At 43.2% G+C, this 23543-nt stretch overlaps 1 protein-coding gene across 1 annotated transcript in view; it reads left to right on the forward strand.

The window, feature by feature from the left end:
* Positions 1–18350: 18350 nt before the first annotated feature.
* The window catches only part of LOC121306484 (calmodulin-binding transcription activator 2-like), a 43113-nt gene continuing 37920 nt past the window's right edge, over positions 18351–23543 (forward strand). Inside the window, exons 1-5 of the mRNA XM_041238204.1 lie at positions 18351–18430; positions 19305–19408; positions 21881–21948; positions 22430–22565; positions 23401–23472. Of these exons, the coding sequence (XP_041094138.1) occupies positions 18397–18430; positions 19305–19408; positions 21881–21948; positions 22430–22565; positions 23401–23472 (414 nt within the window). The 5' untranslated portion in view covers positions 18351–18396. The remainder of the gene's footprint in view (positions 18431–19304; positions 19409–21880; positions 21949–22429; positions 22566–23400; positions 23473–23543) is intronic.

Raw genomic sequence — 23543 nt, forward strand, 5'->3', positions numbered from 1 at the left:
AACGTGACCCTTTATCCACCCCTGGTGGAAAATTTTCCCGTTGTAACAAAGGGCACATTTTTTATTTACTCGTGTTTTTGAAAAAACAAAACTGACTGTGTTTCAGAATATATATATATATATATAATATATAATATATATATATATATATATATATATAACTAGCACCGTACATGTTCACGACAAAAATTTGTTACACGGATATAAATATTGGCGTCTGCCAAATTAATACATAAATCAATAAATATGACGAATAATAATAATAATAATAATAATAATAATAATAATAATAATAATAATAATCAGGTTTAGTCAAGTTTTTAAACAACTTCAAGGGCATTTTTTTTAACAAAATAAATCTGTAAGGGAGCGTGTAAACTCGGCACTGTTGGAGGAAGTGCGGTGCTTCCTCTCCTTCGCACACTCCCTTGCCTACAGGATACACCTGCGAGTTTAACACACAGAGAGCCGGGAGCGGGGCTCACAGCTGCACCGGACTCGCAGCGGGAGTGGCTGGCAGTCCCGATCGCCTGCCCGCAGGCTGGGTGCGGTAACGCCGGTTGCGAACAGCGCCCCCTATCGGCGCAGCCGCAGACTGGTGGATTATTAACGCGCTTCTTCCTCGCTTCCAGGGCTCGGTTGCTTTGGTAACAGCGCGGCCTGGACCGGCCCGGTTCGGAGGAAAGCGCACGGATTTGCACGGATATCGGATTTCTAAAAGCGCGGTTTTAACTTTCAAAATCGGACTTGGCGGGTTTTTTTTATACTTCACACCTCTGTGTGGTTGCCTAGGGCGCGCCAAAAAAGAGGCGGTTGGATTTAATGACAGGCGACCGTTTATCCCGGTCGGGGACTAAGTGTATCTGCGGTCATTTAAATTTTTGAAAGACTTAAGTTTTATTTATTTATTTTTTGACCCCACTAATCCTCTCCTGGTTTTGCAACGAGTAACAGGGTTGTAGGGAACCGAACCGAACCGAACCGAGAGAGAGAAGACTTGAGGGTGAGAACCGGTGAGCCATGGCGGGAAATAAGGGGTGGAAAAGTAACCAAAACGGTCGTAATTAACATCAAACACAAAACACGGTGTATTTTCTTACTGTGTGTTTTTAAAGTAAAAAGTAAATTGACCTGTTATAATTTGGTTATTTAAAAAAAAAAAAAAAACTGAAACTGTAGATTTTCAACATAAGCTAATAGTCCCCCAGCCCGGGCAGTAAGTATTATAAATATGAATATACTTTATTTTTTATTTTTTTATTTTGTAACGCATTTTTATGTCGTGTAATATTAATTATGCTAGATGTTACTGTTTACTCCCTGGCTGACCCCACTGCGGCCAGTAGCTGCACAAAACAAACCCATAAAACAATTACCCCTCCATCTCACTTTCCCTAAATCAATGCAATCTGAGTATGCCTCTTTCTTCAGCACCGATTCTAATCGATTAATCGTTGTTCCCGCTGTTATTAATCGGTTTCCCCCCCCCTCCCTCCCCAGTGTCTCTGCTTGCTGCTGTCGGCGGAATCTGGAAATGCACCACCTAGCGGCCGGTGAAGGGCATAGCCTGCATAAAGACGATGATGACGTCGACTTTTACCCCTTCGCAAAGTGAATATCTGTTTAAAACTTGTATAGAAGTTTACCTACTTTAAAAAAACTAAAAAAAAAATAAAAAAAAACTTTGCTGCTAAGTGTAACAGAATAAATAAATACGATACAATATTGCATTGTGAGATTGTACAATCCTACACCTACCACAAACAAGAGAGAGAGAGAGAGAGAGAGGTAGGTAGGGAGGTAGGTAGGTTACATTTTTGTATTTTTAGTCAGAATAAAACAATGTAAGAAAATGTAACAAGCAGAGTGTGTTTATGTGACCCACTGGTGCTCGTCCGGTTCTTGGTCGCTGGTATCTTCATTGTTGTTTATTTTGTAGGCGGTCTAAGATTGTAAGAAGGTTTGACCCAACGGAGAGCCCCCGAACCCCTGCTCCGCCCCCCACTTCGAAAGCCAGGGTCCGGTACGACCAGGAGTTCTGGGACCGCATACACAAACAGCCCAGGTCCAGAATCCCTCTTCAAGAGTTGAACTTCTAGTTAAGCTGAAGGGAACACAGAGCCCCTTTGCGGCTTGGAACTTGGTTTCAGGAGACAAGGTTTCAGGACGCTACGCGGCACGCCAGGGGAGACTCGGGGGTTTGACACAGGGAGCCTCAAACTAGGTCTCCTGGAAGCAGGTTTCAAGCCACTGCTCCTGAAAAAGTGGCTTCATGTTCCCTCAGCTTAATATTTATAATAGGTGATGCATCTTCTTCAAATCTCCTAAACAAAGGTAGTTCTGAAACCCAATACTGTGTGCAAGGCTAGTGTGAGTATCCAACACTGATTACCCTTATAAAAATCAGCCATGCTTCCCTATGCTTTACCAGACCTCTCTGTGTTTTATAATGCTTCCCTATGCTTTGCAGACCTCTTTGTGCTTTACAATGCTTCCCTATGCTTTAGCAGACCTCTCGGTGCTTTACAATGCTTCCCTATGCTTTACTAGACCTATCTGTGCTTTACAATGCTTCCCTATACCTCTCTGTGCTTTACAATGCTTCCCTATGCTTTACCAGACCTATCTGTGCTTTACAATGCTTCCCTATGCTTTACCAGACCTCTCTGTGCTTTACAATGCTTCCTTATGCTTTACCAGACCTCTCTGTGCTTTACAATGCTTCCCTATGCTTTACCAGACCTCTCTGTGCTTTACAATGCTTCACCCTGCTACCACTGTGCTTTATTACACTGTGCTTTGCTTTTACTATGGAGAACTCTTGTAAGGGTACTCGCACACAATCAATCTCTGCCCTATACAGTAAATCCAGTCATCGACAATACATACAAGTACTGCAGTAAAGCATTATTCTCTTCTGTCTGTTTCAGCTCATACTGCAAGCAAGATTACACAGATGCTTCTGCAGTGATGGTGAGTGACAGAAAACGCTGTGTTTGTTCGCACCGCTGCGGCTGTGTTTGCCTGGTGTGGAAATGGGCACAGCGGACACCCCTGCTGTGTAAATAGCATGATCAATCTTCCCTGTGTACACAGCAGCGGTGGGAACAGTGCTATTTACACTGCCCGTGTTAACATTGCCCCTAATATTGTTTCACCCTGGCCGCAAACCTAAATTTTCTTTATGGACCGGACCCAGAATTCACTGTTGCATTACTACAACAAAAAACAAAAATGTGTTCTGTACTTTTAGTGTGTGTTTCTGTGTTTCAGTGGCTACCACTAATCAAGCTGAGAGTGTAAGAGGAAGCACATTCTCAACTTGATTAGAAGCAGCCACTTATAAGCCGTTCTAATCTAAACAAATAATGAACCGAATCTGTGAGAACAGAGGTGAGCGCTGGATAATTGTGTAGGTAGGTTGTATGTATGTGTGTGTGTGTGTGTGTGCTCTATTTCAGAAAAGCAGCTCTGTGGTGCACAGGGATTCCTTCGTGGGGCTGGCAGGGGCAGGGCTAGAGAGACTACCCTCCCCCAAGGAACTCTACGGGAAAAGGAGGCGGGGGGCTGGGTGCAAGATCGTCCCCAGCGATTGCAGGATGGTAGCGGTACTGCGCCACATCCAGGACATCAAGAAACTGCAAGGCAGCATCGACCTGTATGCCATCAGTTTAAATTTTTTAAAAATGTTTTAAATGTATTTATTTGTACAGAAGATTTACCCATGGGGACCGAGGAGGCGTCATTTACAAGGGGGTCCTGTTAGACCACAAAGAAATTACAAATACAAGCAACTACACTGTGTAAGACTAGAGTATCTTTACACTACAGTGTATAAGAAAGAGCTCCACGTTTTTGGGAGCTGACAGGGTGAAGATAGTCCTTCCAAAAAACGTGTGCGAACCCCGAGAGCATAAAGTACAGCCGGTCTTAATTCTTTCCTCCAGAACATTCAAATAAGGAGGTACCAAACCCTTTGATTCAGTGTTTATTTAGCTACGCTGTAGCTCTGAGGCGGCTGCATGGCGAGCCTGCAAGTGTGTAAAACTACAATTGGACATTTCAAACTGGGAGATGGGGTAAAATCAACTGGCGACTATGGAGGTAAAACAGTGCTTAAACACAGCCCCGGGGGTCTGGTATTGCCGTGGGTTTTTTGTTACAGGCTAAAGAAGGACAAGTGGGGGGGGTCCAGCCACCTGCCCCCTGAGGAGAGCTCACCGCGGGGGGAGCTGGAGGGGGTACAGGGATGCAGGGCCCCCCTGAGACACCGGCCAGCGGAGCGAGAGGAAGAGCGGGAGGGCCTCCCCACTGCCGACCGTTTCCTCCCAGCGTTCCCAGCACTCCCACTGTATCCCAGAGACATGCCTTTCCGTCCCAGTACGCAGATCCACAGCAACCAGCAGGTACTGGGCTGGGGGGGGGGCTCGACGGGGCTGGATTGAGAAATACCGAAAGCAAAACGCCATGCATGCAACAACAAACTAGAAACTGCTCCGTCCTTCTGATGAGACGCTAAACAAACGAGGTCCTATTGGAAGAGACTCTGCAGCAGTAGCAGCAGTTGTTGATGATGCAGAGTTCACCCCTCTAGTATCTGTAAGTCGCTTTGGATAAAAGCGTCTGCTAAATGACATAATAATATTAATAATAATCATAAAGTCACAATTTTTGGGCGTTAAAAAAATAAAAAAAAACACACTTTATCAATCAATCAATCAATCAATAATAAAAGCACCTCCCCCTACTCCCAGATAAAAAATACAAAGTTTGAGAAGTCCAGTGTGCGGGATTGTATTCTCCTCTGGGTTTCATCCCTGTCTTCCTTTCCAGTTCCCTGCATCCGAGGAGCAATACTGCGCAGCTCCAGGTGAGGACCCAGTGTCGCCAGGGGGCTTTCTCCTTCTGCCACCCCACAAGGAATTCTGGGGTTTCTGTTTCCCCAATGAAGAGTAAAACTCAAACTTGTTCCCTGAAGTGAATGAGCAGGGCCCTGGCTTTCCCTACACTTCATTTATTTATTGTTTGACACTTGAAATACACCACTGGTTTTAATTGCGTTTTAGCACATAATTGTGTTTGTATGATTTTAAATAAGGTTTCAATTGCATTTTCCCTGTTCAGTACAGCTGCGGGCTGGGCAATCTTTATACAGCACATTGTTTTGGGAGAACGTGCTGGGTCTGTTTGTGTTAAAAAAAAAAAAAGACAGCCGGTCTCTGATAGCGCATTGAAACTGTAACTCATGGAGCCATGCGTCTTCAGTTAGAGAGTAGACAGCAGAATATTGAAAAGGCTTCATTGTATTTATTAAGATGTCACCAATATTGACTTTCTTTGCTTTAAGTGTTATGACATGCTTGCATAGTATTGTGTATACTGCAAAATCTGTATTTTTTTGTTTTTCATTAAAATAGTCAAACAGAAAAAAGATACATTTTTAAAACTGAATTACACTGGAACTCAGTGGTCTTGTGAAAACAGTAAAGTTGATGAGAGCAATATCGTCAATCTCTTGACTCGTCTCTGGCATTGCCTTGCTATCTGCCCAAAAACATTTCACACGGAGAGAACCAGCCAGCCGGGTGAAAGCTACAAAAGGGGGCAAGCTGAGGACCCTCTTTGTATTGAAGTGGCAACATGAATACAAATAAAGGAGTTCCCAATTCGAGACGGGAAATATTAATTTTGCTGGGGAGTCTGTGTTAATCAGGGATTGTAAAGGAAAAAAGTCCACTTTCGCATATAAGAGATAGGAGCTTCACATCCACTTTCAGTTATATAATTTTCATTTTAATTTAAAGTATTTTCCACTATTTTTAAAAATAAAATTATGTAGCCAAGGTCCCAGAGTACCCATGGGATAAAAACTAATTAAAATATCTATTGTAGTTTTTAAGTTATTAATTAAAAAAAAAAAAAGAAAACTACTTTTAATGTAATTCACTAGTGTTTTAAGATATTATTCCCTTACCACCATTGAACTCAATGCAAACGCGTCCAATTATGAGATGTTTGTCCCTAATCTTTAATGAAGAATACCACTTCAATACAGGATTGCTTGCCTTGTGAATGAACCAGTGGTCAGCAAACATTGTCCTGGGGTGAGTATGTTTCAGCACCTAAAACTTGGTGCTAGTCAATTAAGAACTTTTTTTGTGTATATGTGGGTCCCACTGAGAATGAATTGCCTACAAGTGACATTTAAAAACTCAATTAAAAGAGAAGTAAATGGCTCAGATGCCTGAAATTCGAAATGTGTCATCTCCTCGTGGCACCGGACCGGTCCCTAGAGTTTAGAGTCATTCTGCCCAACGACCGATGGTGCCTCCTAGGCAAAAGTGAGGGCTGAAGAACTGCTTGAGTGTAATTTGGGGGGGTCTGGATCATCCACAATCAAGAGTTATTTGGTCTTCCTAGGCTGTGGTTCCAGAGTTGTGCCCCAAAGGCACTTTTTTTTTAAGGTATAGCCGTGCATTAAATAGTGCGTCCTACAGGGGGGCCTGGCCTAGGAGGACGTCGGTGGGCTTGCTGGACCTCAGCTAAATAGAATGACAAGGCTCAAGGCTCTAGGCAATTCTACCCCCCTACAGAGATGGTAGATTTAGTGGATATCACATGCATTGGTGGACATCAGAATGTGTTTGTGGACCGATTGACCCCAAATTCGGTATGCATACTCAATACGGCATACTGAGTCTAGAAAACTTTGAATGGTGTCTGTGGGTGTTGTGGTTCCAGAGATGTGCCCCAAAAGTGCTGTTTTTTAAGGCATTGCCATGCATTAAATGGTGCATTTTACAGGGGGCTCCAGAAAAGAATCCCCTTGGCCTAGGAGGGCTGGTTGGATGCAAGAGGAACTAAGCTAACTAGAATGACCAGGCTCAAGGGAGAGTGTGTGAGGCACACTGGAAGAACCCCGCCCAGAGATAGTGCTCCCCTATTATCAGATTGCCAGGCCTTATGGTTGATTTTTAATTACATTTTGAAATATTAAATTTCAGCCGTTGACTTAACATGTAAAGATTAGGGACAAACATCACATAATTGGACGCGTCTGCATTGAGTTCAGTGGGAGTAAGGGAATAATCTCTTACTGTTGGACGTTTGGGTTAAATGGCCTAAAACACAGAGTAGGTTTCCAATCAGCTCCAAATCTTTTATCCATATACATACTGACCCCTTAACAGTAGGAAAAAAGATTCAGACTTCTTGCTCATCCACAACTAGAGTTATTAACAAAAAGCCTAATAAATGCCCTCTTTGAGCGGTGCTGATCTGGACAGGTAATTTGCAGCCAGACACTTTGGATTTGGCACACTGGAAGACCCCCACCCAGAGATAGGGTTTATTTTTCAATTGCTCAGATGAAGAACTATATATGTCACTATAGAAACAAAATACAAACAAAATGTACCTTAACATAGGGGGGGGTGGGGTGGGGTGGAATACAATATTCAGGGCTGAAGAAGTGTTTGCCACCCAAAAGTAAGCATATCAAAACTTTTCACCGATAATGGTCAAAAAAGCGATAACGTCCAAAAATATGACGTATGGGACCTCTCCCATTACTTTCTAGAGATTATATCATCATATAATAATTTTGGGATCCATAAGAACCAAGGTGAGGCCACATAAATGTAAAAAAAAAAAAAAATCTCACTTTGGACGTCCTTGTGACTTCAGGGACCCCCCCCCCCCCCCATCACTTTATAAGTGTATCATAGCTTTGGACATGTTTATGGACTGTTTAAGGTCCAATATCACACTTGTGGACATTCACGTGGTTTCAGGGACCACCCCCCATCACTTTATAAGCGTATCATAATTTTGGGCATGTTTAGGGACTGCGTCCATAAGTATGATGGTATTCTGCCCTCTAGAGGCAGTTAGACGCGTCCACATTCGCGTATAAACACATGCACCGTTGACCACCGCGTCCAACACCGTTGAAAAACGTCCACTTTCGTGCATGAGTCAACGGGAAAAAGTCCAAAACTATGACATGCTCCCTAACCCTAACCCAGCTGCGTGGCCCGCACCCACGCACACGCTGACGTCACGCGTCGCGCAAACGCGCAATGGGGACTGTCCCGTAGAAAATGGCTGCCGTCGTGAAGCCGGAAGGTAGGTTGCTGATTTCTGTCAATACGAAGAGAAACGGTCAAATTGAGTGAAACTGCTCTGCTGTCCTGCGCTTCGCTTTGTCTCCTCCGCGCCGGAGGGGGGCTGTAAGAAACTGTAAAGGAACGGGGCTGGCTGCGGAGGGGCGAGGCGGCGCTTGTTTTGTGTTGCCCCCGGGTTGCTGTGTGTTTTGTAAAATGGTTTCTCGGCTCCTCTACTGTGCGCCTCTCCAGACGCGCAGGAGGGCGGCGAAATCGGGAAAGAAAGAGGGGTTTGACTCGCACAGTTTGAAAGACGTGCTTTTATTAATTGACGCTTCTTCGCTTAGCCTGTATGCCATGAGCATGCCCAACAGTACAGCAACGCAGGCGGGCTTCTGGATATTGGTGGCTTTCCTGTTTGCGTTACTAGGGTCTAGGAAGGAGATACGCGGTGTCTAGTTCGTTTATTTATTTACAGAAGCTGTCGGTTTGAAACTGGTTAACCTTGCTAATGTTTATTGCTAATGTTTATTTGATTCATACACAGTTCTGAAGAATAGCACGACCAGGCGGTTTGTGTCTTGTTTCTAATTTTTGTTTGTTTGTTTGTTTGTTTGTTTGGAGATTTTTTGCCATCAACAACAACTGCTACACGTGTTTTGGCGGTGGTAGCGAGCGTCTTAGTTTTCTATTGTAAACATGAAAACCGGCATTTCTTTAGTGATATAACTACTGCAACTGTCCAATACTGCGTTCTCAAATCAAAGCAAGAAGATACAGCCTCTTACACAATGCCAGAAGCGATATTATTATTATTATTATTATTATTATTATTATTATTATTATTATTATTCATAGACAGCTGCTTATAAAATGCCAGAAACATTATTATTATTATTATAGTTTTTTTGTTTTGATGAGCTGCCCAGTGTATCCTGGTTCAGAAATTAGATAGGTGTTTTTGTACCAGACTCAAGTGCTTGGTTAATTTACTCCCCTGGTTCATCGTGCCTACCTGGATATACCTTTTATTAAGAATGCAGCTGGTGCCTGGGTAATTACATAACCCTACCGGCCTGTCCCAGATCCTAAATATAAATGAGTAATTCTGAAGTAGAGAACTATAAACTCGTTGGGGAGTTTCTCTGGAGACTCCCAAGCACCGGGCACCCTGAGCTCTGGTCCTCCTTCCATTCCAGTCATAGGCAGGGGTGACTCCATACTGTGTGCTGGTCCAGACGGCCCGCTTGTGCGATGTGTTGGTAAGATGCAACGTGCGTTTATCGGTGAGCCATTTCACTGTCCTCAGTGAAACTCTGTGTTAAATCCTGTGGTCGCTGTGTCCGAACTGCTCAGCCCCAGCCTCTCTGCTCCTCAGAGCCACATCGGCTTTTGATTTGCCAGCCTCAATATAAAAAAAATAATAATTAATTTCTTGGTGCCCTGTTTGAAGCAGCAAGCGATTCAATTAAGCAGTCTTTATTTTATATAGCGCCTTTCATAGTGGACCACCAGCACACAGCATAATACATGAAATAGTGCATTAAATACAGTGGAAAGAGCAGAATACAGGATAGCAGCAGAATACATGAAATAGTGCATTAAATACAGTGGAAAGAGCAGAATACAGGATAGCAGCAGAATACATGAAATAGTGCATTAAATACAGTGGGAAGAGCAGAATACATGATAGCAGCAGAATACATGAAATAGTGCATTAAATACAGTGGAAAGAGCAGAGTACATGGTAGCAGCAACAAGGCAGCTAATCGCAGAGATCAGGCTTAAAGAGCACGGAGAGCAAGAGAGAACAGGCAGGTCTTGAGAGTTGATTTAAAGCGAGCGACGGTGGGAGCATCACGCACCAAAACTGGGAGAGAGCTCCTCTCTGAAGACTTCGACTCTGCTCGCAAGTCGTTCGTCCGAGATCAGGCTCCCCGGAGGACCGGAGATCAGGCTGTCCACGTGTGGTGAGGGTCGCTGGTGTCGATTGGGCTGGTCTGCCGTTCCGAGTGAAGAAACAGCTGCTCGGGGTTTGTGGTGATCGCTGTCATCCACTCCCGCTGCACAGCACTTTGATCCGTCCCTGGTTTCTCTAGGAGTTTAATAATCAGACACACCTGAGCTTGTTACTGAGACACACTGGGGCTGATCAAGCTGGTAGCAAAACCTGGAACAGGTGACGCTGCTGTGCAACAGGAGTCTTATTCCTGTCCCTGTCTGCAGGTTTACGAAAGGAGTAGTCTGTGCAGCTGATTTTGAAGTATACTGAAGTAGTACACTTTAATTGTTCTGAATCCCAGGTTTGACTGTGTTTTTATTTCAAGCCATGTAAGAAAGCGTACTGCAGCTTGAATTTAAGTAGTGCTAATGCATGTAACGAGGTCTCTAGTTCTGTAATAGAGTTTAGTAAAATATTACAAGGCTACAAGCACAGCATCGTTCATTGTAGTACATCAAAAGAGATCTTAAACATAGACTAACCTGTACAGGGATTGAAATAACACTCCTGTTGCGTAGTAGTGTTATCCACGCCTGGTTTTACTACAAGTCTGATAAAACGCACCTGAGCTTGTTACCTGTGTGCTGGTCAAGCTGGTAGTAAAACCTGAAATGGGTGAAAGTGCTATGCAATAGGAGTCTTATTTCCATTCCTGGTTCTGTAGTTGGCATGAAGACATGCTCTGTAATTGTTAACAAAATAACCCCCGCCATTTAAATTATAGTTTTGTTAACATCACACACCCTGGCTTCTGATAAACAGAAGTAGTGTACAGCTGTGGACAAAAGTTTTGCATCTCCTAGAAAAACAATGTGAATATAATTTAGATGTTTTTGCAATCAAGGAAACTACAAAATGATATTGCAAAAAAAAAATAAAAGCCATAACAGTAATACAGTAGTTTTTCATGTGAGATTTCAAAATGCCACATTCTGCAATTGTTTGTCATTTTATTTGTGAAGTGTATGGAAAGCTACAGAGGTGTGCAATTCAATATGTTAAGGGAACATTACCCAGCAAGTTTTATTCGACTTTATGAAGCAAAATGAGTTAATTCTATAGGGTGACGCAGCTGAATTGTTCTGAAACACAGGACTGTTTTTTTAAAATTTTGTTTTAAAGCTTTGAGAATCTGGTAAAAGATAGCAGCTGGCCTGCGATTGGGCTGCGTTTGCAAACAGGGCAGCTGTGGCTGTTCTCTTTGCAGGTGCTCGTGAGAACAAGCTGGCTTCCATGCCGGAGAGAGAGAGATCCGAGCTCCTCTGAGATTTGCAAGTGAAATCTGGGGCCTGTGAACCAGCCCTGGTGTTGAGTCCTTAAAAGGGAATTGTGCGTCTGGAGCTGGGGCTGATCCAAACCACACAGCTGGGATGGGGAAAAAACCAAAACAAACCCGCACGCTGTGTTCAAGAAGGAATTTCTCATTTTGCAGGGGAGTGATTGAGTATCGCTCGCAGAGAATGTGTCGGAATACTCTTTGACTAGTCTTTATTTGATAGCTGTAAAAACCCATTCAAAGCTTTGAATGGGAGACTTCAAGAGAGTCAGACTGGACTCCAGAGTCAACCCGTTGAAAAAACAGAAAGATGAAGAAAAGACGACAACAAAAAAAAAAACCTCACAAAACACAACAGAAGCTTTCTGCTTCTTCATAGCTTGAACCAAAATCAAATTTCGTGGCGTGTGTGTGTCTCTTTCTGTCTGTCTGTCAGTCTGTATGTGTGTCTGTCAGCGTGTGTCTGTCTCTCTGTATATGTGTGTGTGTGTCTGTCTGTCTGTCTGACAGTGTGTGTGTCCTTTTGCGATTCATTGCCTTTTAAACCTGTTTTACTCTGGGGAAATTTTTTTTTTAAAACAGCGCGTGTGAAAATAAATTGGACCTGACAAGCGCTGAATAAATGGACCGCTAAGGGTTCATTTCTGCATCGTTTAGGCTGCATCGAAAAGCTGGTCTAAATTTCACCTGGCCCTTGACCGGCCTAAACCGCAATGTGAACGGGAGTGTGTCTCTGTCTGTGTGTCTGTGTCTGTTTGCTGTCAGTATGTGTGTGTGTGTGTGTGTGTGTTTGTGACTGTTTTTCTCTCTGGAGAATTGCTACCTATGTATGTGTGTTTGTGACTGTTTTTCGCTCTCTGGAGAATTGCTACAGTTGCCTAGCAACACCTGCACCTGCTTACAAATCTGGAGTGTTTCTTTTTTTTCGGCTTGAACAGACGCTTCCTGTTGCATTCTGGGACCCAGTCAGATCAGAAGATCGGCTGTGGTCCTCTGATTTCTATTGTGAAAGTTTCTTTTTTTTTTTTTTTTTGTCAGCATTGCCTCTTGCTGTTCTTATACAGAGTGGTTCATAGTCCATGCAGCGCTGTCCAAGCGTGGCGCAGGAACTGCGTCAGTGACAGAGACGCGCACGCGCGCGTGACGCACCGTTCAGCCATCGGGGGGGGGCAGTTCAGTAATATCAGCATTTCAGTGGAGTACAAAACAGCATGATGATCCACCCTGTTTACACTGCAGTACGTCATTCTGTTCATGCCACAGTCAATAATGAGGAGGGGCTTTAATTTTATCTGTTGCCCTCACTACCTGGTGAAGGCGAGGAAGAGGCTTGAGCAAGATTCAAGACGTTCTAGTAACCAAGCAACAGGAGAGAGAGAGAGAGAGAGAGAGAGAGGCTCCACATTCAGAGCTCTGCAGACAGGACCGCTGTCTCTTTTCCTTGGCTTTCTCTTTGTCCAAAATGCTGCTCTTGCTTTAAATAAATAAATAAATTTGATACAGAAGTCTAGTGGTGTGGCTTTCCTCTTCAGTTATCAACCAAGGTAACTAAGCATGGCTAATAATAATAATAATATATATTTTTTTATTTATCTTTAAACTTGATTCCATCTGTGCTGAAGACGGCGGAAGCCAAAACACTGTAGCTAATTAAACAGTTGATTGTCTGTCGATCAGTTCCTCTAATTTAAAAGAAAGAATGCAAGAAAATGTGTTCTGTGGATTTAGCTGCAGATCAAGGCGCTGCTGGTTGTGGCTGTTTAATGCATGTCAGTGGGATGTGTTTACTGTGCAGCTTACTGCTCCCGTGTGAGGTGTCTCTGAGGCAGAGTTTCTCTGTGATCGGACTGGGAGAGCTTGCTTCACAGGCGGTGAATATAAGAACTTTAAGAATTCGATTGTTCCCCGTTCAGGCATTCGTGCGTCTCAGTCGCACCCTGAGAAATGCGTTCGTAGCAAAATTGATTGCATTAATTTCTGCGACTAAATGGGCTTTTAAAAAATCGTCCAAGCGGGGCGTGCAAATGAGATCGCGACACGCTGATGAGAGAGCGACTGACTCGTCTTTGCTGAAGCTAGAATGAAAAATAGTGTTTGACGCGGGGGAACGCTTTCTCGCGGTCGTTCTGCACAGCGTGACTGGATTTGCACCAAAGAGGAGTCGCTTATGCTTGGAAATGAAAAAAAAAATGGTCAGACTTGCCAGTTTTAAAGTAATTGGACATCCGAAATTGGAGAGAAAAGCCAGGGGTAAAATAATTGGGCAGTCTGAATAAACATTATAACAACAGCCCCAGCCATTTCAGAGTTACAGAGAGAGAGCTCTAAAGACTCACAGACTGTCTAGAGTTCTCATGCTGTCTCCATGGGAACCAGTGTTCGGAGCCCTCAGTCTACAGAGGCTGTGTGTTTATTTAACGTGCCTGCTGCTCAGATTGTTTCATCCTATATCATTTTGAGTTCTTGTCGTGTTATTATGTGTATTTCAATATGAATCTTACATTGTAACCCTGCACTGCCCTGTAGCACCTTCAAGTCGTCTCGAATAAAGGCGTCTGCCAAATAAAGAAATCAAAACCGAGTTACTGCTCTGGAAGGAAAACTTGTGATCCTAAAGGGCGCTGCAACAGGCCACCCAAACCCCATTATGCGAAATGGCGTTTTAATACGGACGGTAACAGTTTCAGGGATAAAAAAATCAGGCTCCAGTTGTATAGGGGTCTGATCCATTCCTGGTTTTGGAACCGCTGGAATCTAGTGCCGTGTTTTGTACACTCCGGACAAGAGGTCCTGAGACTTTGCCGTGATTGGTTGATTTCTGACATGTGATTAATCATACTTGGTAAATGAAGTTTTCAAGGGTAGTTCTGATCTGGGTCTAGGGATCAGCCGTCAAGTCTAAGAGTGTGTAACCCTAGAGCCGAACCATTTAGGAAATTAACCCATCTCACATACCCAGTTTAAACTGAATACGTCTGTACGAAGTGAACAGAGGCAGGCAGGGTTTCAAGATGACTCCAGACAATTATTCTTTCATGAAGCCTGTTGCAGATTTGAATGGCGCTCGCCTGCAACTGACGTCTTTGAAATACGAAACATCGGACGTGTGTGTGTGTGTGTGCGTGCGTGTCTGTGTATGTGTGTGTGTTTGTGTAAGTGTGTGTGTGTGTCTCTGTGTGTGCGTGCGTGCGTGTGTGTGAGCGTTAGCGCCTCTTCAGTAGTGTGAGTCAGTGAAAGTCAAGTAGATTTGGGGTGGTGTCTTCATCAGTGTTGTTAAAGTATAAGAAACTGAGTCAAGCAGACCAGCGTTTGGGCTCTAGTGCCTTCATCAGTGTTATTGAAACTAAACTGAGTCAAGCAGAGCAGCGTTTGGGCTCTAGTGCCTTCATCAGTGTTATTGAAACTAAACTGAGTCAAGCAGAGCAGCGTTTGGGCTCTAGTGCCTTCATCAGTGTTATTGAAACTAAACTGAGTCAAGCAGAGCAGCGTTTGGGCTCTAGTGCCTTCATCAGTGTTATTGAAACTAAACTGAGTCAAGCAGAGCAGCGTTTGGGCTCTGGTGCTTCATCAGTGTTATTGAAACTAAACTGAGTCAAGCAGAGCAGCGTTTGGCCTCTGAGAGATGCTAGGCACACTGTAGGGTGTCTGGTATCCTGGAGGGAGCTGGGTGCTAACCAGCGCAGAGAGCCGCATGCAATATTAATGCAGAGAGGATCCTGATGCAAGGGGGGGCTCGGGAAACACTAGCTGAGTGGGATCGGTGACAGGAAACAGGGCTACGTGAATGGCTTCTTATTACCAATACAGCTAACGGGCTCAGAGAGAGAAACTAGAGACACTACATCGTCCAGCGCAGCAGCTACTGTGAAACAGCCTTGGAAAGAAAGAAAGAAAGAAAGATGAAACGGCTGGTGATGGAGGGAAGTAGGTAGGAAGATAAACAGGCATAAAAGAAAATAACTATGCCAATGAGAATCGAGTTATTGGCTTGTTGTGTGTTTGAGTGTGGTGTGTTGTCGTTCCCTAAAATTAATAATAATAATAAAATTAAATTATTTGCTGGCGCCACATTGACTGGCGTTTGTCGGTTAATTTGTTGTACGCCAGCAGGTGAACGGATCACATATCGATGTTATTTTGTGGAAAAAATGAACAATAAAAGATACCCCGGTTAGCTTTTACGTTCTTCGGAAAGACGACAGACCTCCTGCTTCGAATGTGTGTTTAAATAAAAGACAAAAATTTATTTCAAGGAAATAAATTTAAAAAATATATATATAATTTTTGTTGCATGTTGTTTCTTTTTTTAAGACTTAATCAGGTTTAGCATTGATATCAGATTCCCTATTTTTTCTTTTTTTTAAATTTAGTAGTTGGCAGTTATTTTTTGTATTTTCTCCCAATTTAGGATATCCAGTTAGTTTTAGGCTCGGCTCACTGCTACCACCCCCTGCGCTGACTGTTGACTGTCCTCCGAAGCGCTTCTTTCCACGCTGCAGTCTCGCCGTGCAGCCGCCTCAGAGCTACAGCGTCGGAGGACAGCTCTGGGCAGCTTACAGGCAAGCCCCCAGGCGCCCGGCCAGACCACAGGGGGGCGCTGGTGCGCAAAAAGTTGTCTCTCAAATTCAAAAAATGACAGGAGTGCTCAGGTATTGCCAAAGCTTTTATAATATAAAACAGAAATAAAATTACAGAACATAACAAACACAAAAACCGTTGTCCCCTTCCCTTTGAACAGTATAACTCCCTCCCTCCCTCTTTCCTTTCCCCCTCCTTCCTCATCAGAAGTAACCTGTGCTCGTGTATGCAGGGTGTCTACACACTGCCCCTCGGGTTGTGGCAGGCAGACACAGAAGAATGGGGATTTTACTTGAATTGGAGAGGAGGTTGAAATCTGCCATTTGGTTTTTAAATTGGGGGTTATATCTCTCCCGTATCTCTGTGTATTTTGGGCAGGACCTCGGGAAGTTCTGTCTCGACCTCTCCCAGATCACAGTGACAGCAATCTGGCAATCCAGGTTTTTTTTTTTTGGTTGTTTTGTGCTGTGGTCACCGAGTCTGTACTTGATCAGGATCTGTCTGTGTTTTGTGTTTTTGACCCTGACCAGATGTTCTGCCAGGGCAAATTCTTTTTTTAGGGCCAGATAACATTGTAATTTATTATTTGATTCAGTTTCATTATTCCAGTGTAGTTTGTAGTTGTTTTTCAGATTTCGATGAATTTGTGTTCTGAAGCTCGCAGGTGTTTATTTGGCTCAGTTGGCTGAGCTTCAGTACCATTCTGCTGTGGGGATTCTCTTGTGGGGGCTGTGTGCAGCTCCGCAGTGCAGTGTGATGGTAGGACTGCGGATCAGCCTGCTGTAGATCGACCCAGTAGTTGAGCGCTCGTTTCTATATGGAGTGGAGTAAGGGGAACCGGCTCAGTTCGGCCCTGCACTCGCTGTTAGCTGCACTCCTGTTAACCTGCACGAGGTGTGTAGAGAATTCCAGATGGAAATTCTCTATGGGGCTTTGATCCCATTTTTTATAATCAGGGTTCATAAGGGGATCCCAGACTTCACTACCATACAGAAGGATTGGTTTTATTATGCTGTCGAAATTTTTTTGCCAGATTTGTTATTGGTGGTTTTATTTTGTTTAGCTGATTCTTTATTGCATAAAAAGCCGTGCATGCTTTATCTCTTAATGCATTTCTAACCAGGTTTAAGTTCCCAGATGCACTGATTTTTAGACCCAGGTAGTTGTAACTGGTCCTGTGCTCCAGGGTGAAGCTGTACCTGTTTCCCTGATATTTGGCTTTCTTCTGGAACACCATAACTCTGGTCTTGTCCAGGTTTACTGTCAGTGCCCATTTCTGACAGTGCTGCTCTAGCAGTGCCAGGCTCTGCTGCAGGCCCTGTTCAGTGGGTCATCAATATAGTGTGTGTGTTGGTGCTGGTTGGGCGATGGGTGTTGAGCAGTGCCTCTCTCGGTCCCTCCAGATCTCTCTGCAGGCTCCTCATCTGGCTGGCTTGTGCTGTCTTGCTAAGGTCCTCTCTCAGTCTCCGCAGCTCAGTTTTCGTGGCCTGGTTGTCCTCCTCCAGTCCTCTCAACGCCGTCATTTTCTTCTTTCACCAAGCTCTGCCTGCCCTTGCCAACCCCTCCTTTTCCAATGTTTGGCTAGCTCCTGCACAGGGCAGTGTGCCGGGCTGTGGGGTGCTGTGTATAGAACTGCTTTTTATTCTCCTCCTCTTCTTTTCAATGTAGTCTGCTGTGAGGGTTTCAGGGGACTCCCTCAGAACTTTATTTTTAAATAGTTTCTTAGCCCTATTAGGGCGAATCTCAGCTGGGTGTTTAACTTCATGCACCTGCTCTGCACTGAGGCTGCTGCTGCTGGGAGGAACAGCTAGGATTGATACATTTCTATCAGCCTGGGGGGCCTCTTGGTCTTGCAGCTCAAGGGTCATTTTGTTTGAATTTGAATTTGAATTCTCCCTGTGCATTTTTTTTGTTTTTAAATGAATTGCAGTTAATCTGGCGTTTTATATGCTCTTATTTATATGCTCTCCATCTCTCTGTCTCTCTCTCTCTCTCTCTCTCTCTCTCTGTGTCTGTCTCTCTCTCTCTGTGTCTGCCTCTCTCTCTCTCTCTCTCTCTCTCTGTGTCTCTCTCTCTCTCTCTCTCTCTCTCTCTCTCTCTCTCTCTCTCTCTCTCTCTCTCTCTCTCTCTGTGCTGTTCATGGTATTAATTTCATGCTGTCTCTGTCTTTCTCTCCTCTCTGTCTCTCTCTCTCTTTCTCTCTCTCTCTCTCTCTCTCTCTCTCTCTCTCTCTCTCTCTCTCTCTCTCTCTCTCTCTCTCTCTGTGCTGTTCATGGTATTAATTTCATGCTGTCGCTGTCTCTGTCTCTCCAGTGTCAGCGCTGGGCTGGGTCGCAGTGCAGAGGGAGATCTGAAGGATTCCCTGAGCCTGTGATTGGGACAGGCGCGGGGCGGACGGAGGTGGGGTGGGGGTGGGGTCTCTCCAGGGGTTCAACATGAACAACAAAGAGGCCTCCACTGAGCTCTCCGGTAAGAGATTCAAGCTCCAAGCACACTGGTGTCCAGCGAACTTTCAGTTGCTTTTTTGTGTGTCTCCCCCATCCTGTCTTTCTGGGTGCACTTGGTTTTGTTGCTCCCATGTTGACTAAACAGCCTGCTTCACTCCATTCAAATCATGTGACAGCTGTATAACTGTCAGCCTCTCTCCCTCTCTCTCTGTCTCTATCTATCTATCTGTCTATCTATCTCTCTCTCTCTGTCTCTGTCTATCTGTCTATCTATCTATCTATCTCTCTCTCTCTCTCTCTCTCTCTCTCTCTCTGTCTCTGTCTATCTGTCTATCTATCTATCTATCTATCTATCTGTCTTTATCTATCTATCTGTCTATCTATCTATCTCTCTCTCTCTGTCTCTGTCTATCTATCTATCTGTCTATCTATCTATCTCTCTCTCTCTCTGTCTCTGTCTATCTATCTGTCTATCTATCTATCTGTCTGTCTATCTATCTGTCTATCTATCTATCTATCTATCTATCTATCTCTCTATCTGTCTCTCTCTATCTATCTGTCTATCTATCTGTCTATCTGTCTGTCTATCTATCTGTCTATCTATCTATCTGTCTATCTATCTATCTATCTATCTATTATCTATCTATCTATCTATCTATCTATTAAGCTACCTAGCCGTTTTATCTGAAGAAGACGTGAAATAGTGAGTTTTCAGTTTCTCAATTACTTTTCTTCTTCTGTGAATTATGTCTAGCGATTGAAGAGTGTCCTTTTGGGTCCTGGTTTTCCTTGGCTAGATAGAGAGCTGTCTGCTGTTTCTGAATTCTCTGAACCCTATATATATATATATTCATATATTCATTCCTGCATGCATGCATTTTTTCCTTCCCTTTTAGAAAACAATAACCACACAAAGATGTTTTTGCCGAACAAACTCCTGGAATGTGTGCCGAAGTGCACCGCGCTTCCCAGGGAGAGGCTGAGGTGGAACACGAACGAGGTGAGCGCGCACTCCTATACACCAGTCTAGCGCGCACTCATGTGTAGCGCACAATAAAGATTGATTTGATTGATTGAGTGGGCACGTGTTACTATCAATATTTAGAAAGTGCCCCCACAAAGACAGCAGCTCCTGTAAAAACGACGTCCCCACTTTGTAAAACAGCTTTTTAAGAACTAAATATACCTTCAAAAAATATATATAAAAGGGCCAAAGTATTTAGTTTGTTGTCGACTTTCACCCTGTTTTGTCTGACTGGAGTTAGGAATAGGTAATAAAAGTTTAGTGAGAAGTCCCCAGAAATAGGGATGAAACGGTTTTTCGATAGTACGTTGTATCGTGATTCGTGATAGTCGTTAACATTTTTTAATGATTCGATAATCGGAGAAACATAAAAACCACGACACCTGTACCCAGAGCAGGACGGCAGGCTATAGCTCACGCTGCTTTGGAGTTTGCAAATGAACTGTTACAAAGGGTCAGCTATTGGCAGGTATGCAATTTGTGCTAAGTAAATCAATTATTATTATTATTATTATTAATTTATTATTATTATTATTATTATTTAGTATTATTATGTTTTGTCCAAAAAGCTGATTTCAGACCAAAGTGATGTTGAAAGCTGGTTTCGCATTGTGTTTCACAGATAGTGATGGTTAGGTGATATGGTATTAACAAGATGCAATGCGTGATGATGCAGCTGTTGCTGAATTTAAAAAAAAACAAAAAAAAAAAAAAAAAAAAAAAAAAAAACGTTTTTGATATACTCGTGTCTATGCAGCTTACATTCCAAAGTACTGTAATCTGTTTGGAATATGTATTTTAGTAACACTCTGCAGTCCGTTAAACCTGCTAGGCTTTTTGCGAATGCTGGGTTTTGTTTTTCTTTTTCTCTTGACGCTAACCAGTCGTAATGAACCCTCGCATTCAGTTGCTGTGCACACGCTTTTATTGAACTGCAATGATAGTAAAATAATAACGTGCCATGTGTGCTACAGTCATCCACATTTACCAGAACGATTATATTTTGCACGCTCAATTAATGGATTGCTGTTCTGAGGCTAAATTGACAGCCCTAGTGTGTACTTTCACTATAAAAAAATATATATAGCAGGAACAACTTCAAACATACCCTTCCGAACTTAGCACCCAGTGGAATTAATAAACCTCAGCTGTCAACAAGCAAGGCCACTTAAATAACATCCTTTTTTTTTTTTGTTCCAATGTGGCGCTTTCCCTGTACTGTCCTCTGTTCCACCCTCAATTATCAGAGTATAATTTTAATACGTTCATTAAAAGAAAGACAGGCTACCTCGGGTAAAGTTGATAACGGCATTGAAATGAGTTTTCTTAAATTATAAATGAAATAACAACAAAAAAGGAATATGCATGAAGAACATCACGCCCATACTGTTCTATTCCATCCTTGCAGGTTCTATAGTACAAAATAATGTGTTTATTTGCAGACTATTCGAGGAATTGAGAATAGCTAGCAGTACGTGTGTAAAGCAAGTACTTGAAATGTATTGAAAGAAATACAGATGCTTCATATTTTGTAATTATGTACTGTCTCTAAGTACATTTAAATACATCAATAAAATGTGTAAATTAAGCAGGTTGAAACAAGCTTGCAGTCCCATTTTGACAGACTTAAATAAAGTTTAGATGGTAATGTAAGAACCATTTCGTTAAGGTTATTTTTTTTTTTCTCCTGTGTGCTTGTACGTTTTTTCATTCTTGCTAGAAACTTGCTCTTTTATAAAGTCTGTGGCTTATGTCGTGGAACTTTTCAGGTCTGCAACTTTAAAGAGCCAACTGCACCAGGTGTTCAGAGATATAAAGCTTTATTAGTTTGCGCAAACGAGAACAGCTCAGCACATCAGGAAGCCCAGCAGTGTTCTGCCATACAGAGTTAGCATACAGTTATTATACCTTTACAGAGAGACAGGGTAGTTTCCCTTTCAACCAATAAGCTGGAGTCAGCTCTGTTGGGGCAGCAACAACAGGGGGGACAGGTACTTACGAGGTAACACAATAAAGATCAACAGATAAGCTGGAGCCAGCTCAGTTGTCACACCATCCACAGTTTGGTTTTCAGTGACCTGCAGTTTAATGCATTTCATGAACTCAAATTGCTTTAAAGCATATAACTCAGTGAATAATGGTAGTACAGAGTAGCAACAAACAGGTACAGGAATGGTTCTATGCAACTATTCCCCTACACTTCCTTGTGTTGCAAACCATATCCCACAGAGAAAAAAACCAAAAAAAAAAACACGTTATTTTTTCTCTTTATTCGTTTAACAAAGTAATTGAAAAATAACCGCTGCTATTGTGGTGTATCGTCAAAGAGTGGGCTGTCGACTATTCCTATCGTTTCATCCCTGCCCACAAATACAGGAGTGCAAACACGTGTGTGTTTCTCTGTAACCTCCAGCAGGTGACTGATTCGTCTCTTGCTATTGTTTCCAGGAGATTGCTTCGTACTTAATCACGTTTGATAAGCATGAAGAGTGGCTGTCTTGCTCCCTCAAAACAAGGTAACATTTAACAGTAAAATAAAACCATTCCCTCATTAGCGCTAGGTCATTGCTGCCTGCTTTCAGTGGTCTGAATATTGACCTCACAAAATGATTCAGGGATGGAAATAAGGCTCCCGTTGCATAGCAGTTTGATCCATTCCTGGTTTTGCTGTGAGTTTAAAGACTGCGTGCAACAGGGCTAGTGTGAGTTTCTAACCCTGCTGAAACTCCTGGCTCCTGATCATTGCAATATTTATAATAATAGCAGACTTCATTGAGGGGAGCTCTGAACCCCAGGACTGGGTGCAGCAGGAGCAGCAGCAGGGCTAGTGTGAGTTTCTAACCCTGCTCAAACTCCCGGCTCCTGATCATTGCAATATTAATAATAATAGCAGACTTCATTGAGGGGAGCTCTGAACCCCAGGACTGAGTGCAGCAGCAGGGCTGGCGTGCGTTTTATGTGCAGTTCACCAAGCTGTGTGTCTCTGCTTCCTGTCAGACCCCAGAATGGTTCAATCATCATGTACAACAGAAAGAAGGTGAAGTACCGCAAGGACGGTTACTGCTGGAAGAAGAGGAAAGACGGGAAGACGACCAGAGAGGATCACATGAAGCTGAAAGTGCAGGGCATGGAGGTGAGTGGCGCCCCCTGCGTGGCTCCCCGGGGTCACTGCACTGCAGAAACCTTTTCTGTTCCAGATATTTTTTAATATCACTTAATAAAGATGTGAATGAGCAAAAAGTGGAGCCAGAGAGCCGAGTCGAGTTGTTCAAGAGGCAGCAGAGAAGAACCCGTTCCTTTTTCTTTTTAATTTTACAGTTTTTTTTTTTTTTAATGATGGAATGTCATAGTGTGTTATTAAAGGTTTTGCCTCACCCTGTAGAATTAACACATTTTGCTTCATAAAGTCGAATGAAAGCTGTTGAATAATGTTCCCTTGTTAAAATGTTGCATTCCAGAACGCTTTGTAGTTTTTCCCCTATACTTAACAGAAAATGTGACATTTGGAAATAAAACATGAAATACTACTGTACTGCTATTATGGCTTCCGGTATTGACTCTCTTTTTGCGATATCATTTTGTAGTGTCTTTGATTGCAGGATGTTAAGTAAAAGATCTAAGTTATGTTCATATAGTTTTTTTTTTTTTTTTTTTTTAAATGTATGTTTCAATCCTAAAATTCTAGTTAATTGCAAAACAGGTGTCGTTCTCCCGGTGGTCTCCTGGAACCAGATTTCAAGCCACTGTCCCTGAGAAAGCGGCTTTGTGTTCCTTTTAGTTTCAGCCTGCACTAGCCATGGAGAATAAGCGGCTCTTCGATTCAGTGTGACGCAAAGACAAAAGTAACAGATCCCTGAGTGGAGCTAGTGTAGCAGTTCAGTACACAGGTAACGAGCGACGCAGACCGTAGACACGCGGAGTCTGCTAGACTGGCTCCCTGCTCACGCCCTCCCTGCTTGTGTCCACAGTGTCTCTATGGCTGCTACGTCCATTCGTCCATCGTCCCAACATTCCACAGGAGGTGCTACTGGCTGCTGCAGGTGAGTGAGCCCCTCCGTCTGTTTCATGTTGGGGGTCCGGTGATTAAAGAAAGGGGGTCTTGATACCAGGA

The sequence above is a fragment of the Polyodon spathula genome, chromosome 48 (genome assembly GCF_017654505.1).
Source record: "Polyodon spathula isolate WHYD16114869_AA chromosome 48, ASM1765450v1, whole genome shotgun sequence".
In the NCBI taxonomy this organism is placed as follows: Eukaryota; Metazoa; Chordata; class Actinopteri; order Acipenseriformes; family Polyodontidae; genus Polyodon; species Polyodon spathula.